The sequence below is a fragment of the Manis javanica genome, chromosome 16, assembly GCF_040802235.1.
Source record: "Manis javanica isolate MJ-LG chromosome 16, MJ_LKY, whole genome shotgun sequence".
Taxonomy (NCBI): domain Eukaryota; kingdom Metazoa; phylum Chordata; class Mammalia; order Pholidota; family Manidae; genus Manis; species Manis javanica.
In genome coordinates this window covers 6555841-6573751 of record NC_133171.1, presented here as the reverse complement: position 1 = coordinate 6573751, position 17911 = coordinate 6555841, and the positions used below count along the sequence as shown (strand labels likewise).

Here is a 17911-nt window from a genome sequence, read left to right as displayed (position 1 = left end):
TGAAAGGGTAACCAAGGCTTAGACAGTGGGTTTTGAAAGCACGTTAAACTGCTCAAGTGGAGAGCGCCAGCTTATCAGGGGGCAAACTCACTCAGCAAAACAACTACAAATGGAGTTGGTAAAGGGCTGCAGCCAGGCACGTCAGGGCCCTCTCCAATAAAACCTGAAGATAAAGGAAAAATAGTGGTCTAGGAGGTAATACATTCACCTAAACCTAAACTTTTTAAAAGTTTCCTATTTTATTCAAGAAAAAAAAAACTGAGGTGAACACACTGACCCTAATGCTGTGGATTAAGCCCCAAGCTACAAGGGTTCAGTTGTGCCAAACCCCCAAGCTTCTCCATGCTAGGTATTTGTTACTTTCCTAGGCTTCAGTAGTTTTTATGTTCTGCATTTGCCTTAAAAAACATTAGAATTGTAGTAGAAATAGCATCATTTTGCAAAAATGTATTTCCAGGCTACCCCAATCACGTGCTTGGCTCTTAACCAAACCATGAATATCCAGGTATTGAGAGAATTCAAGTCTTCAGCTATGAGAACAAACTTGACAATTGGTTAATATGGCCTATTCACTTATGCATAGAGAAGGAATCTTTCCTCCTTTTTCAACACATATTAGCCTCTGACGGGAGTACTTTTTTTAGTGGTAAGCAAAAGACTAACACTTCCAGACCCTGTATCATTGCACTGGTAATGGAAAAACAGGCTCTAGATAAGCTTTATAGAAGGTGTCAAGGCATTGGGGAGGGGGTAAATATGGTTATTGACAGAGAAAAAAGAATCACAGAGCAGTTTTTGGCAAGACTTTTCATCCAAAACACCCCTAGCACTTCCACAGCGTGTATGTGGATTTTGTTAGTAGAGGCCCGGTGAGCAGTATCAGAGTGTAAGGATATACAGGAATCCCGACTGTGGATTTGATTAGCTGATACCCCCAAAGGCCTTAAAGTGAAGTTTCAAAGCTGTACGAGAAGAATGACACATTGGCTATAGTAACATTTAGATTAAATGACGCTGTCTGGCCTCACCCAGAAGCTAAGATCCTGACCTTAGGACTGAGGAGACACCCCTGAAGTGCCTCCATGGAAAATATATGCCCCTCAGTAGCTCATACTTTTATAACCATAACCAAAAGCCAAAATCTAACTAGATTTGGCCAGTATACCTGTTACTTCATGAAGTTTAACATTTGAGGATACTCCAAAGCGTGGCTCCCAATTATGAATGCCTGCGCCCCACCCCCATTCATGGAGATGTGAGCTAGGTCCCCAGAGAACTGGAAGACACTTACTGATCCCCTTCAACTCTCCTCGCTCTTCCAAGTCCCCCCCTCTACCAAAGTACGCCAGGATGGAAAATGAGTGAATCCTCAAAATACCAGAACGGACCATGGGTTGTCAAACTCATTCCCTATTTCTTTGTTAACATTAATACACATTGAAATACATAATATATTTATGTATTATACATAAACAATACATAAATGCTATTATTAAATTTTAAAATATTGCAATATATAAATAACAAAAATAAGTAAAATACATTGAACTACATTAAAACCTAATCTGTGATTTTTTCTAATTTGGTGGGCATTGAGCAAAACAAAAATGAGCAATTAAAAAAAAATCTCTTCCTGTTGGATTGAAAACCTGCTAAATTGCCTCGAGATTCTCCCTCACGTTCACAGAGCCTAGGCATAGAAGGAGAGCTTCTGTTACAGAACTTTCAGTCTGTCTGGGGCATCAGACTTCAATTCTCACTGTAAATGGAGATGCTGGAAGCGAGGGAGAGTGGGCCACAGGGAACAAGCCCCACGTACAGCACCAGGCTTTTCTGCTATTAGCAAACCTTCACATGGGCATTTGTTTTTCCTGGTGATATGTCTCTCTTTCAAGGAGAGAAAATCTCCATTTGTGAGTCACTCTGGAAAACAGTGCAATAGAAGTTCTCCTGCAAGGCAGGAGAGAGTGTTCTGGGCTACACTGTGTCCCCAGACTGATCTGTCCAAGCCCTCAGCCATATCGCTGGTGTCCCTACAAAAGGGGGAACTTGGGCTTGGGGAGAGACATGCACACAGGGAGAAGACCATGAGAGGATGGAGGGGTGGGGGATGCATCTACAAGCCAAGGAATGCTGAGGATTGTTGGCAAGCCACCACAAGCTAGAAAGAGGCAAGGAAGGACTTCCCAACTCGTTTCAGGGTGATCATGGCCCTGTGGATAACTCGTTGGGCTTCTGGCTTCCAGAACTATGAGACAATACATTTTTATTCTTTTTCACCACCAGGCTTGTAGCACTTTGTGTAGCAGCCCTAGTCCTCCTTCAGCCCTTCTCCTGCTCACATTTTCCCAGATGACAAAAATTCTTTACTGGCTCAACAGGAAGACCTCAAAACATTTTCTTGGGCAAGAGTTAGCCACTTTCAGGGGCATAGAAACCCAAACTCCTCTCTTCTACTCCAGTTAAAAGTGCCAGGGAAAGAATGGCATTGAAGCTGATACACTGATACACTCCCCATAAGCGCTCAGGAATTTACATGCATCATCTGATTCAGGACTTGCACTGTCTCAATGAGGTGGGTACTGTTTTAAGGGAAGTAAATGCTCACACAGGTGAATCTCTGAATGCCCTAATGCAACCCCATTTTATGCACCACAGCCTGCCACCTGCATTCCGTGGAAAAGGTCTGCTCTTGGACACTTGTGCACGGCCGTGACAGGTACAGAGGCTCCTTACCAAACACAAATAACACAAAAACCAGTGCATGGTTTTTTGTAGAAGACCCTATCTTCTAAATAAAAATCAGGACAAATGATCCAACACAGATCTTTTAAAATTGATGACTAGCAACTATGGAGCAACTGATGCTGCAGCCAGATAGCCAGTATGACCAGGTCCAGGTGGAACCACTCCTTCCCTCTGACACCTCCAACACTTGCCCTTCTCAGCCCTCACACAGGCCCTGTGGCATGGCTCGTGGTGTACACAGCCACATGGCCACACACAGCCAGCTGCTTAGGAGTGGACACCACAGCCAACACCTCTTTTCGCCTGCACTTTCAAAGTAAAAGCCTCTGAACAGGTGAACATCTGTCTCCCCAGCTATTCTCTCTTCACTACTCACAGACCGTTTCTTTGCAATGCTCTTCATCCAAGCAGTTCACTTCAAAGGAAATGCTATGAAGCACAGGAGGTGATGCCTATAGGTAGGTACATATAGATTTTTTCTCTGCTGATCTGATTTGGCAGACTTGCATTACAGCACTTAAATTATCAAATGGCAAGAGGTTATCAAAGACCAAGAGGTCCAGAGTCCTTTACAGAAATGCCAAATTTCCAAATGTTAGGGGGAACCTTATGATGTACTAAGTGGGCTTAGATTGGTGTGTGCATGCACCATACACATAACAGTGTTAAGGTGGGGGTGGTGGGTGTCAGCATCCTGCGTTAGACTCAGAGGTTAAATAACGCAGCCAGAGCTGCACAGTAAGAAAAGGCAGAGCTGGGATTTAAAGGGTAGCTTCTAGGTTCCAGGCCAGAGTTCCTCCCACTTTTCCACACTGCCTCTGAGGTTTAAAGATAAGCTCAGATTTTATATAGAACTTATTTCACTCATCAATTTGAGCAAATAGGCCCGCGGGCCCCGGCGCTCGGGCGATGCTGTCAGCTGCCGCAGGGGCGGCCCTGGGCCCCGACGGCCTCTCCGCACAGCCTGGGCCCCTGATCGGTCTCTAAAGCGCACTCTGTTTCATTTCAGAAATCGAAACTTAGAATGATTTGGCCAGTGAGAACCTCCTCAACTCAGTGGGCCTTGAGAACTCTGTCTTGAGCAGTCCACCTTGGTCTATCAAGGTGATTTTGTTTCCTTCTGTAATAAAGTGCAGTGTTTGCTTGCATACTCCTAAATCTCCACGTTAAATTCTTTTTAATAAGTGAAGATTAGTACCATGAACCTGTAGTGTCTGCCAGTAACAAAAATACCTATGCCACTGTGTGACTTCTGTCAAGGGAATCATGGCAGCTGATGGAGGTAACAAAACACAAGTTCTTAAGGAGCATGGAGATGAAAAATTTTCCAAAGATGAACAAAAAGAGAGATTAATTCATAAAATTGTAAAGGAAAATACTCAGTTAAAGGAGGAAATCCAAAAGCTTGAAGCTGAGTTAGAAGAGGCCGCCAGAAACTTCCAGATTAAAGTGGATATTCCCACAATACAGATGAAATTCACATCCTCAGAGAATCCTGAGAAGGACAGCCAGTTTTTTAACACCTCTTGTTTATTTCAAGTGAGCTCCCAAGTTTTTTATGAGCTACGAAGAGGACAAGCCCTTATCACATTTGAAAAAGAAGAAGTTGCCCAAAATGTGATCAGGATGGGGAAACATCATGTGCAGATAGAGGACTTGGAGGTGGAGGTGACGGCCAACCCCGTTTCATTAAACTCTGGAGTCAGATTCCAGGTTCCCATAGATGTGTCTAAAATGAAGATCAATGTTACTGAAATTCCTGATGAGTTGCCTGAAAATCAGATGAGAGACAAGCTAGAACTGAGCTTCACTAAGTCCCAAAACAGAGGCGGACAAGTGGAGTGTGTGGAGTATGACAAGCAGTCCCGGAGCGCCGTCATCACATTTGTGGAAATGGGAGTTGCTGACAAGATTTTGAAAAAGAAAGACTATCCTCTTTATATAAATCAACTTGAGAAATTTTCAGGTATTTTCAGGAATATCTGAGAGGACAGTGCTTCTGACTGGAATGGAAGACCTTCAGACGATGGATGAAGAGATTGTAGAGGATTTACTTAACATTCACTTTCAACGGGAGAATGGAGGTAGAGAAGTAGATGTAGTTAAGTCTCTAGGTGAAGCCCACATAGCATACTTTGAAGAAGAGGCTCATGGAATCATATGAAAATTAGAGCTACTGGGTCCAAATCATTATCAGTGTTTGACAAAAATGAGTATCTGTTTTCCTGAAAAAAAAAGACACTTTAAAATTTTTTAGTGTCCATTTATTCTTAGATACAAAATAAATTCCCATGTCTTTGGAAAAAAAAAATTTGAGCAAATATTTCAGGAGTTGCAGTGGTCAAACCCAACAGTGTCCTTCTGGAAAAAGCATCTTCCCTTGGAGAACAGCTCATCACTAACATTTGCCATGTGGCCTAATGGGGCTGCTGTCTTCCTACCAGATCCTGCCTCTCTGGCCACAAGGACTATCCTGGAATGAACGCTCCACCTAAGCCAGGCCTCCTCCCATCTGATACGGCAAAATCAGGCCCCCGAGCCCCTGGAGCTGAAATGAGCTTCCCCCACAGCCTTCTGATTAATTCTGTCTTTGGCTTATTAAGCTGGTTTCAATTTCTGTTTCTTAAAGCTAAAAAACTTTCAACTGTCCAGGGAGTAAGTAGCAGTGCTTTTCAGACCTGCTGTGCCTGGTTTGTTACCTTTCGCCAGCAGGGACAGCCCTTGTGCCGCCACACAGGAAAGCACTCGGGCAGGATGCGCCAGACTCACGGAAGGACCAAAAGCTAGAAGTGACAACAAAGTCTATGCTCCTTGTGGACGTGGAACAAATTTCTGTCTCACAAACACATTTTCTTACAAACAGGAAAGCCCAACACTGATAATTAAAGGCCTTTTCTAAACAAAGTATAAAAGGCATCTAATATAGACACAGTGTTAAACATAAGCTTTCCCTAACAGGGACGGCCTGCTCAAAGTTAACATCTCCTCTCTCCTCAGAACGGAAAGGCGAGTTACCCAAAGTGTAACTTGGGACTTTCTTTGGCCAAGCGCAGCTGGCAAAGGTGTGGAAAACCTGAAACTATACAAGAGGCTGCGCCGTTGCACTTACGTGGGGTATCCTCGCACCCCCTGAGCAGAGCACACGTCCGACTCGGCCGTGCAGTCCACTTTAGCCACGAAGACCTTGGCATCTTCCATGCTGTTGTACTTGTCTCCCAGGTCGTTCCATGTTGGCTGCAGCCGCTGGCAGTGTCCGCACCTGTAACGGGGTGAGAGGAACAGCATACTGAGTGCTGGGCAGAGGGTGGCCCAGAGCACAGCCGTTCCCCAAGACAGCAGGGCTTTCTGACCCCTCCTTTCCTCTGTGGCAGGACCAAGGACTCACAGTGACCAGAGACCCTCACTCCCCTGCTTAACATTCCCCGGAGTCACTGCATTGTTCTCAGCCTGAAATTGAAACTTAGCAAGGTACTGAGCCAGATCCTCCTTGCACTGGCCCTGGTTGACCTCCCACTTGACCTCTATACACTGCGCTTTGTCTGCAGTCTTCCTGGGAGCCATCCTGCAGTGCTTGGTTTCCTGAAAGGGCCCAGCTTGGCTGGGTCTGAGGATCAGTTCCTGCTCTCTGGTGCTTCCTCCCTAAACCCACCTGGCTAATGTCTGATTGCCCTTAGGTTTAGTTGGGTAACACTTCCTCCAAGGAAGCCCTGACTCCCCAGGCTCTTTGGTGCCCACTCTCTTCTCCTCCTCTTTTAGAAAGCTCCCCTGCTCCCCGTCTCCCGCAGCAAGGAGTTCTCACAACCATTGCTCCTTTCCTTTTTAGCCAGGTTTCTTCCTCTATATAACAAGGATTTGCAATTGCAGGGCAACCTCAAAATTAAAGCAATTTGGTATTTTTTCCAATGAGAAGCTTGAAAAATGTTTGCAGCCACCCACCTTGTAAATTTGATAAAATCACATGGATACTTATGATATTCACTGTATGAATTTAACTATGAACAAATATTTTTAAATCACCTATCATTTAAAATAATGTTAACTTAGAATTGTTGCTTTTTCCACCCTTCACATTTCTTGACAGCATCAGCATCTCTCCTGTTGCTAAATCTGCTTTTTGAGACAGCTGATCATCACCTTTAATTAAGAGCTGTCTGCAGTGTTATATTTGATTTTTGTACGAGACAACACTGGACTTTATTTCAAGGGTCAAGCAGTCACATGGCATTATGGCACACGGGTTTTTGAGTTTGTTTCCATTCACCTGGTAAGTGTATATTCATCATGTCTACAATGTAGTCACTTACTGTATTGCTTTTTAAAGTGATCTTCAAAATGCTTGCTTACGAGAACACCCAACACTTATAACTATGAGTTCGTCCTCAAAATAACTTCTCAATAAAACCTCTCTGCCTCTTTTCTGATGGATGACCTCAACAATAAGCATCCAAATGTAGCTCTGAAGAAGTTTGCTTCAAGCTAATACGTCTTCAGTAAGCAGCACTTTCTTGGTCAGCTAAAAGATTCCCTGCTTTATAGGAGATGATTATCTATATAATACAGTGTGATTCCCTCTTTTCTGGAAAATAACTATGAGGGAAAATCAGTGTTATATTTAAGTTTACATGGTACAAGGGCCAAGAAGACAAGCACTGTCCTTTTTACAACTGTATTCTCAGTATCTAGCATATGCTTGGCATGTACTAAGTATCTGGCAATTTCCTAATGATAGATTCATGGATGCCATGGAGCCGGCAATTCTCGTTCGGGACCCTTGTGGCTATAGCAAACCCCTGTGGCAGCAGCTACATTTAGAAGGCAGTTTGTGACCAGGTAATAGAGCAAAGCCGCCTGCTCCTCCAACAAGGCAGCCCCAACTTGACCTTACTGTCACCAGATTCAGTGTGACCTGCAGACTGGCCATACAAAAGCTGTGACCTGATGTTGGCACAAAACGTACAGCAGTAGGACAACCCTGCATCTATCAAGTTTGGAGCAAAACACACAGATCAATTATTTTCATTACATGGCCCCTGCTCCCAAATCCCATGTGGGCTTCTAATATTCCAAGACAGAGTGGAAAGAGACTGGAGGGCAGCCAGCAGCACTTTTATTTGAGCTCCAATCTGCTCTTAAAGTCTAACTTAAATGCCCTCACAGAAACCCACACATCTCTATTTGAATATTTTGTAGAAGCAATCAAATAAAAACTTTTAAAGTTACATTTTTCTGTGAGCATGCACCTAAAAGTTTATAAGCCATATACAATGAGAAAGGAATTTACTTAATTGTGCCTAGATTTGCCGGTCTTCCTCACTCAGGTGAGGACTAGCTCGTGAATACCGCAGACAACAACATTAAAACGCCATTGGCATTGCACGGTCTCACTATGTCCACATGTCAGTTTTTCTTCAAAAAACAAAGAAAAAAACCCATGGATAGATTTATTTCACTGAAATAGGCTCTGCTTAAAAAGTGTATTGATTTGGAATACTCTGCGAATACTTCCTCATACAGAAACTATTAATAATGAATGATTATGCTAGAGTGTTTTCTAAATATCCAAGTCAGTTGGTCCTTAGTAACTTGAAACAGATGTATCCCACAGTTACACTGTTACTAAATGATAGCTCTGACCCAGAGCTGCCCAAAACAGTTAACTCCAAATGAACTGAAATAGAGTAATAGCCTGAACACGGGTAGAGAGAGAAACAACTTCCTCCCACTTCCGCCTGCACATTTTCTGAATGGGCCGTGTTTCCTGGGCATCTTCTCTTTACTCCTTCCTACATCCCCTTTCCACGTGTCAATGAGCCTCCGCCTCCGCTCGTGGGAAGAATGCCAAATCCTGCAGTAAGCCTGCAAACTGCTTTTTGCCCTAAAACTGGCGTTCCCTTTTGCCCTAAAAACCCGCCTTTCCTGGGGGCATCTAGGCCCTAGGGGACCAGCACCGCCTGTGCTCCTGCGCATGCAGGGTGTCCTGCGGGACAATTCCCAGGGCAGGGGTCTCGGGGGTTGCCACGGAAGCCCCCACTAGAACCAAGGCAGGAGATGCCATTTGCTCCACGTGGTGCCTTCCCAACCCACTTTCCGGATGATCAGGCCCCAAGAGAACCGAGGGAAGGAGGTGCCCCAGAACAGCCTTGAGTTGAGGGACAATGGTTCCTGCCCTCGAGTACACAGCTCCCCACCCGCTCCAAGAGGCGAAGGGGTCCCCAGAATTCGCACCCCCCTCCGCCTCCCGGGACAGCACAGGAACCCTCTCCCCCACCCCCCCACCCCGGACAATCACACCTTTGTGAGTTTCTAGTTTTCGGCTAAGCCCTCAAGCAGGGGACCGGCCCCGGAGCGAGGCGGCGCAATCCGACCTCAGCGGGTCCACGGCCGGAACCCCAGTGCCCAGCGGCCGCCCACAAGGTCCCCGGCCCCGGCGCCCCAGCAGGCCGCGGCCTCCGCCGGCGGCAAGCCCGGGGGCCAGGACAGCGCGGTGGAGGTGACGACCGCGCCCGCCCCTCCCTCAGTCCCGGGGCCGCCCGAGGGGCATGCGGAGCGCCGAGGCCGCCCTTCCCGGCTCTCCCCTCGGGGGCCGCGCCTCCTGCACCTCCCGCGCCGCCTGGCGCCACGTCAGCCGCCGGCGCCCCGGCCCAGCGCGCCGAGCCCACGCCCCCCGCCCGCCGTGCCCGCATTCGGAGCCCTGAGCGGGGCGCGCGGCCGTTACCAGGGCGCGAAGAACATGACGAAGTGCGCGGCGCTCTGGATCCCGTGCGTGAACATGTCGGCCGTGTACAGGTGCTTGGCGTGCGGGTCTTCCTCGGCCCCGCCGTCCGCCTCCGGGGGCCCGCCCGCGCCCGGCTCCTGCGCCCAGGCGCCCCGGCGCCCGCCGCCGCCATCGCCCAGCAGCAGCGGAAGCAGCAGCGCGGCCAGGGCCAGCGTCCGCGGCAGCGGAGGGAGGAGGCGTCCGGGGCGCGCGGGCATCGCGGCGGGGCTGGGCGCGCTCTCGCCGCGGCCGCCGGTTCCCTCGGCGCCGCCGCGCAGAGGCCGCGCCCCTTACCGGCCCCGCCCCTCCCGCGCGCTCCCGCCCGGGCGGAGTCGGCGCCCCGAGCGCCGGCCTGGGAGGGGCCGAGTGAGACGGCCACCTGCGCTGCCCCACGGCCCGGGGGCGCCCCGCAGGGCCCTGCGCCTGCCCAGACCCGGGCAGTGCCCGCGCCGCCCCGAGGGGGGTGAACACTGGAGGGTCGGGGAGGCCGGGCAGGGCCGCCGCGGAGGGCAAGAGCAGCCTCCGTTCACCTTAGCATCACGAAGACCCCGCGCTTTCAGGCCGCAGGAAGGAAGCGCTGCTGTCAGCGGAATGTAAGCAATTGAGCAACAGTGGGTCTTGTTTGCACCTGAGTGAGTCAAATTCTAAGGCCAGACCTCAGCTGAGGTTCTGGGCCTGAGCCCGGAGGTGTGAAGAAACTCTTGCCCGTTCTCCCCGCCTGCCTTAACTTGGGGGTGAGGGGGAGAGGGGGTCCAAGCCGCCTCGTTGTCACAAGTACTGCAGAGTTCCTCCTCAGAAGACTGGCTGGCTCCTGATGTGCCCTGTCTCACGCCGTTCATTAGGATTAGAACGATGAACGACAATGCCACCCCCCAGCCCTGGCTGAACTACCCCTTGGGGAATGATGGGAAGGTCTCCCCTGGGCTTGGGCAGCTCAGAGTTCATACCTGCACACAGGCCTTACTGCGTGTGGTAACTGAAGGTTCAGGCCCTGGCTTGGGGATTTCAAGCTAAATTGGGGAGAATCACGCGATCGTTTCCTGGGATCCTGCTTGGTCCTTAATTAGCCTCAATCTGGAAAACCCCACGCAGGTCCTCCTGGTCGCTCAGAAGTGCCCAGTGATTCACCTATCATTACACTGCTCCAGCCTTTTGTTCAGCCCCTACTAAACCTTTAACCAGGGTTTGACAAATACCAAGCCATCAATTTCCCTTCAAAAACCTCTCCTGCCAACAAGTTAAACTTGAAACCTGGGGATCCTCTCCCATTTGCTCCCGCTTCCCTCATCTCCTGAAATTCAAACCAACCACATTTCTTGCGACTATTTCCACCCTTCTCGGTATTCAGACAGATTAGTCCTTAATTGTGGCCTACTGCAGTAGCTTTCTAAGGGACTCTCTTTGTTCACAAGGCTGGAAAATTAATTTTCCTAAAGCCTGCCTCTGACCATAATAGTTTGCTGCTCAACACCCTCCCCTGCCCCCCACCTACAGTGTAAAATACAGATTCCTTCGTCTGCCACTCAAATCCTCTGCGATGTGGTTCCATGTGCTTTGTGTCGCTGTGAAATCCACTCACCACTAGAAGTGCAGGGATCCTCTCCAATAATATGTTTTTGCCAGCCTCTCATCACTGCTCCCCAAAACCTGTTACTTCCCCAAGTCTTCCACTGTGCTATCAGGAAATTCCAATGAAGATTTCAGCACACACACACTTACAGCATCAACTTCTTTCCTTCTTAAGACACAGACAAAGGAGTCTCTCAAGTGTTAGCTATTTATTCTTCCACATGTTGATACTCTCACAGCCAAGAAGTAAAACAGGTGGCTTCCTTGCTTCCCTGCTGCTTCCAAACCTCCCTTCCTGCTGCAGAACCCCCAGCTCCTGGTCAAGTGAGGCCCTTGGGTCTGGCATCTGCTGCTCTTCTGGTTCTCTTCACCCGCCCACTTCAATCACCTCACTTCTTCCAGGTCACTCCACCCCCTTCACTGAAGATTGGGTTCCTGGCTCATAGTATTCCTGGCCATCATTCCTGCTGTCTTCAGCATCCAGGTAGATGACTCACCTATCTGTCTTTCAGTGACTCCCAAAGGGAAACCCCTCGAACTTGTTGTCACCTGAAACTGCACTGTCTTCAAAATCCAAATCAAAGACATTCCACTGTGCCTGACACCTCTTGTGCTCACAGTTCACCTGCTCAGCACTCCCTCAACCCCCACTCCCATCATGACATATGAGCCCATGATCCCACCCTCTGCTTACAGCCTCCTCACCACCTGCCAGACTGCTCTGTCTTCCCTTGCCTTCTGACTCAATCAGAACTCATGGATTCTCAGTCCTATACTTACACCTTGTCACACTCTCTCACAGTGACACTGGAAGGCCTGAGGGGCATTTTGGTTTCCCGCTCTATGCCACACTTCTGTGCCTCCACCCCCTCTCCATCCCTTTCAGCTGTCATCTGGGCCTCATAGTTCTCTCAAAACACTGAAGCCAAAAGCATGAACTCATGTTTGCAGCACAAAATACACACAGAGCTTCATGCCCCTTACCCATCTAACCTCTGGTTACAAGGGGGGAAGGAAGTATCTCCCTCCTGGCAAAGGCCAGTCCTCTGCTGTGCTCTGGAGTCCAGCCACAGCCAGCTAAACACAGCGCCCCACCGATAGCCAGGTCCTACGCTCTGGGGCCTCTGAGTGTTACCTCCCAGGGTGGGAGAGACTGTACAGACGTAATCAAATTAAGCAGGTGATCCTGCAATACCTAGGTGGGCTCTAAATGTAACCACTAGCGTCCTCATCAGAGAGAGGCAGAGGGAGATGTGGCCAGATGAGTAGATGGTGTGGCCAGAGCAGAGAGAGATTGGGGGATGCCATACTGCTGGCCTTGGAGATGGAGGAAGGGACAAATGAACTGATTCTAGATGCTGGAAAAAGCAAGGGAACTGATTCTCCCCTAGAGCCTCCAGAGGAATCATTGGCCCTACTGACAATCTGACTTTAGTCCAGGGAAGCTGATTTTGGACTTCTGACCAGCAGAACTGTAAGAGGATAAGCATGTGTGGTTTGAAGCCCCCACATTTGTGGCAGTTTGTTGCAACAGAGGAAGCGGACCCACTATCCCAGCTCACCTACTGAAGGACTCGCTGCCTCAGCTCTCTGCTTCTGTCCCACATTCATTATCAAACGCTTCCCATAGGATCATTTCTGCACATGTATAACCATACTTTAATATCTCCTAACTTAAAAAAATGTCCCTTGACCTCACTACCCACCAGCTACTATCCCAATCCCTTAACTTTCCTTCATAGCAAAATCTTCCAAGAATTATCTGCATTTCACTTTCCATTCATTCCTCAGCCCATGCTGCTCGTTCCCACCCCTGCCAGTCACCAAGTCCCGGAAGATGCTCATGTTGACGAGTCGGAGGAACACTGGCCCTCCTCATCTTACTGGGCTTCTTGGCAACCTCAGTCCAGCCCATACTGGCTGCATCTGGATCGACACTGGCTACAGCTTCTCCAATTGCCTCCCACCCTATCTGGCACTTCTCAAGCTCCCCAACCCCCTGGTGTTAGCGTCTCAGGGCTTAGCCTCCAGCCCCTTTCCTCTCTCCACACTCACTCCCGAGGCGACCTCATGCATAGCCATGGCTTTAGACACCATCTGGGTGCTGAGGATGCCAGCATTGCTGTTACATCTGACCTTGGTCTGAGCTCTCACCATCTGTTTGGTGTTACCATGTGTTTATGTCACAGGCATCACCCAAACCAAACTTGTGATCCCTGCAATCTCTCCTCCTTCACTTCTCACCAGGGTTCGTGGTGCTTCCCTGTTGTTCCCTGTCTGCTTCCAGGCTGCACCCTTTCCCCTTTTCCTTATTGTTGTCCCAGTTGTCCCAGAGCTCACGCTCCATCATTTTCATTTCCACTTCTGACACACACCTCCGGCTGACTTCCTCCTCCACTCCTGCCACGTGCCTTCTCATCCGTCCGCTGCAACTCTCCTGAGTGCTGCTTGCACCCTCGAGTTGCTCGCTCTCCTCATCATACAGCAGCTGGAGCTGAATCATAATGCTTTTGTCCTCATTGGCTTCCTGTCCTCCTTGAATAAACTCCCAGCTCAGCCTTGGCTTTCCAGGGCCTGGGAAGATGCAGTCGCATCCCATCCGTGCCTTCCCACCCGTGCCTTCCGCTCCCGGCTTCTAACTGGATGGTCCTTGGTGCTCTCCAAGCGCCCCCTCCTGTGCACTGGTCATGCCGGCAGGGCCTCTTGCCTTTTCCCAGGTCTGGTCTCCTGCCGGCACCATCTCCTGGGGGCCACCTCCCAGGCAGCCCTCCAGAGCAGCCCTACCCCCACCACCCAGCACCTCACACCCCCAGTGCCTGGTCACAGTACAGTTCAGTTTCCACACAGTCCTTTTTGGTTTGATGTCATTTCGTTGTAGATTTATATGTTAGCTTAGTTAAGCGGCCCTTTTCTCTCTCAGTAAGCCTCACAGAGGACAGCTAGGCTGTCATGTTCACTGTTCTCCCCTTAGAACCCAGAGGCCTGGCACATAATACATCCTCAACAAAAGCTGGTGAAGGAGCCCCTCCTTCTACCCATACCTCTTTCCCAGGCTCCACTAAGACTAAAGGACTTAGTCTTCTCCAGACATACCTCAAGCTGCTCTCTCTGCCTGGAATGACCCTCCCCTTCTCTGGGCCATCAGAGCACCACCTTCCTGCTTGACCACCCAACCCCGTGTACCACCAGCTGCCGAGGCCACACCTTCCCTGAATCCCAGCCCTCACACCAGCGCACATGCCACTTCCTCTCTGCAGCTGGGAGCATCCCTGCTGAGATTCCACCTCCCAGCAGCCTGACTTCCAGCTCAAGAGAGTCTACCAACGGAGAAAGTGAATTTTCACACCAGTGAAGTAAATACGACTTTCTCAGGGAAAACTTTTCTGACCCCTGGCAAGGGTAGCCCCGCTCCACTGTGCTCTCATATCTGAACCTTCTCCCCAGTAATTATTTGTTTGTGTAATATTTAGTTTAGTGTCAGGCTTCCCCTCAGATGCCATGGGGTGATGGGTATGAATATGATGTCTGGTGCAGGTGCCTAATATATATTTGTCAAATGAATGCATGAAGGACTGAGTGAAAAGTCCCAGTTGTTTACCCTCAGATGACGGCTTCCTTGAGGAAGAACCCTCATAATCACGGCCTTGTCCCAAACAAATTGGACAGTAGGCACAGAGGTCAGCATTACTGCTACTAACAAACAGGGTCACCACATTGCCTTTGTCCTCTAAAGCTGCAGCCTTCAAAGAGCTGTGCCGTCATCCTGCCAGCAGTGCGAGAGCTGTGTGTGCCGGGGCTTCTTGTTTGTAAAGCTGTCCTCAACCAGCTGGGCACAATGAGAACTGACATGTGAGAAACTGCTGTTGATTAGAAAAACCACAGCTTGCCTTTTTCCTCTCCTGAGAGTGAAGTGAACCCCCAGGTGACGTCACTGGGGGAGGAGGACCCACAGAACATTCTGTTAGTACAGAAACTGAAATGCCATCATTTGTACCGTTTCAACAGGTGCAGCCTGAGTTATTATTGGGCTAAAAATGCTACTTTTAGGCATGTACTGAAAGCATTTACATCCTCTTGTGTTGGTCAGAACATTCTAGAAGATGCATCCAAAGAAGAAGAGAAACCTTGTTTTTCTCAGTGGGCTTTTATAACTGTTCAGATGTGATTATTAAGAAAGAGGACAAAGTTAGAGGATTGATCTTGTCAGAGGAAGTCTAAAGGGAGAGACTGAAGTGGTTACCCAGCCTGGAGTCACTTGGAGAATAAAGCTATTTTAAGTGATTCAAATGGTCAGTGGAAATTTGATATTTACTCACAATGAGCATAACCTCCCTGGGCAACACTGCCCACCTCGCTCTAAGCAATAAACACAGAAGAACACACCCTAACATAATAGATTCTGTTGTTTGGGAGATAAATCTTTCAAAATCCATGTGGGATCCATGCCAGGGAAAAAATTTTTTAAGTTCCTCTGTTGAATGGACTGTGCCCACTCGGCTGAATGAACTGTGCTGTTTCCCCAAGTCCGTGGCTGTCCGGCTCTAGCTCTCCACTGTGGCTCATTTAGACCTGCTCAGGCTGGTGTCTCTGCTCCTTCCCACTCCCGTCCTTCTCGCAGCCCCTCATTTGGTGGACACTGTTATGAGGCTCTGCCGCCATTCTCCCTCGGAATGCTGTGCAGGGCCAACAGGCTGATATGTGAGCCTGTCCATCAGCACCAGGTTTGGGCACGGGGCGGCGGTCTTCCCTCCGAGGATGCAGGCCACTCACTCCGCAGTTCCCCTCTTCTCTTGGCCATGCTAGCTGGTCCTGCTGGCCTCGGCTGTGGCCTGCAGTGCTCCATGTGAGTACGGGCTCATACTTCTCTCATGCTGCTCAGTCCAGCTTTTGATGGCTGCCTGAATCCCAGAACACTATTCCAAATTCAGAATTCAAATAAGAAAATGGTTGACCTAACCTAGTGACTCGCAACTCTGGCTGCATACTGTAATCAGCTGGGGTTTTGAAATGTCCTGATGCACTGGCCCGGCTCCCAGAGTTGAGAGCATGATTAGATGATGCAGTTAGGATCTCTGCCCTGGTGTCCCTGGAGAGGGTATCACAGGGCCTTAGAGCACCACCTGGAGCAGACTACCGAAGGATACTGGTGTTCCCTGGAACTTAATAGGGGTTTTCTTAAGACAAGCATTCTGACTCAAACATGTTTGCAGAATACTGGGTTTTGAGAGAGAAAGAACATCCAGGAACAATGCCCAAATTATACCGCCACACTGCTGTGGGGAGCTGCCATGACTCCCACTCTGGGTACAAACTTTGTCTCCCCTCTGGTAAAGGACATGGGGTATGACATCTACCACCTCCAACCTGGCAGGCAGGGATTTTGTGTGACACCTGCTTTTCACAAAACTGGCTTCCATTGGAAGTCTCACAGCATTAGGGCTGAGTGGTCTGCACTCTATTCCCACCTGGAGATGTGAGGTGGGAAGCCTACAAATACAGGGAAGGTGTTCCAAGAAGCTGAGCATCCTAAAAGAATGGCCAGATGACATGGGGAGGGGAAAAGAATGAAAAAGATCCAAGCTTATTTACCAAAGGACTTCTCAGAGATTTTCATATGAGAGTGTACCATGTGAATTCCTACGGGTATCATACACAGTGTTTCCCAAACTTATTTGATCCCAGACCCTTTTTTATTTCTGATGTATCTTGCATCATTGATGCTTTGAAGAACGCTTTGTGAAAAGCCTTATCAAGGTTAGGAAATATTTCCCACGACCAGATAAACATCTGGGCTCAGTTACTTGCTCTACCTGCAACATCTCCTCCTCCATTTCACGTACTTGGCTGCAAGGAAATTCACTCAAATATGTGTCAGTGTCTAGTTCATGCCAGGCACAGTTCAAGGTACTTGGGATTCAACAACAACTAAAATAAACTAAAAAACCTGCCACACTGGAACTTCAATTCTAGCTGGAGAGACAGCCAGTAAGAAGATAAAGATGTATACTGTTAGTCTGTGGCAAATGCCAAGAAAGCGTAGGCCGTAAGGGGACGTGAAGTGCCAGGGTTCCAATGGGACTGAAATTTTAAGCAGGGTCCACTAGGGAGGCGGTTTTTGAGTAAAGGCGCTGGAAGTGAGGGAGCAGCAGATGTGACTGTTTGAAGGAACAGAATCCCGACAGAGGGTCCAGCAACTGCTAAGGATTCAGAGCAGGATGGACGGAGGGGTATTAGGACAGGCGGGCAGAGAGGCACAGAGCCAGGTGGTCCAGAGTGAGAATACGAATAAGAAGGGAAGTCATCGACGGGTTTTCAGCAGGAACATGACGTGCCCTGACTTCTTTTCACCAACATCACTGTGCGAGCTGTACTGAGGAATGCCAAGGGCGTAAGGGCAGCAGGCGGCCAGTCGGGGAGCTATTACAGTAATCCCAGCTGCAGATGCTGGCGACTTACAGTGGGCAGAGGCATTAGGGTGATGAGAAGTGGTCAGATTCTGGATCCGTCTTGAAGTAGCTGCCAACAGGATTTGCTGGTTGAGCAGATGCAGGCTGTGAGAGAAAGATAGGAGTTTAGGATGACTTCCAGGTTTTTAGCCAGAGCAACTGGGAGTACCTAGGTATCATTCGCTTGGATGGGAAAGAGGTTCAGGGGGAACTAGTCACTCAATATTAAGCTTATGAAATTGGAGATGTCTGCAGGTAACGTAGAGTAGGCAGTTGGAAATTTGAGATCTGGGGAGTCATAGCTGGGTATGAATTTGAGAGTCATTAGCATTTGGGTGGTATCAAAAGTCTCGAAAGAGGATGAATCACCACCAAAGTGAGTATAGGGAAGAGA

At 49.0% G+C, this 17911-nt stretch overlaps 1 protein-coding gene, 1 long non-coding RNA gene and 1 pseudogene across 3 annotated transcripts in view; 2 read left to right on the top strand and 1 right to left on the bottom strand.

The window, feature by feature from the left end:
- Positions 1–9769, bottom strand: part of TXNDC5 (thioredoxin domain containing 5) — a 32300-nt gene extending 22531 nt beyond the window's left edge. The window contains exons 1-2 of one of the 2 annotated variants that reach the window (XM_036998340.2): positions 9464–9769; positions 5858–6007 (exon numbers count right to left, since the gene is read on the bottom strand). In XM_036998340.2, the coding sequence (XP_036854235.1) occupies positions 5858–6007; positions 9464–9720 (407 nt within the window). In that variant the 5' untranslated portion in view covers positions 9721–9769. Of the gene's footprint in view, positions 1–5857; positions 6008–9039; positions 9176–9463 lie in introns of those variants that run through there. The other variant, XM_036998341.2, reaches the window with a different exon arrangement.
- On the top strand, positions 7–5838 carry LOC108387126 (N-myc-interactor pseudogene; annotated as a pseudogene).
- A 22-nt stretch (positions 9770–9791) lies between the features above and the next one.
- On the top strand, positions 9792–17607 carry LOC118968369 (uncharacterized). Its single transcript, XR_005055995.2, has 3 exons — positions 9792–10095; positions 11474–11555; positions 12863–17607. It is a non-coding gene; the product is annotated as an uncharacterized lncRNA (long non-coding RNA).
- The last annotated feature ends 304 nt before the right edge of the window (positions 17608–17911 follow it).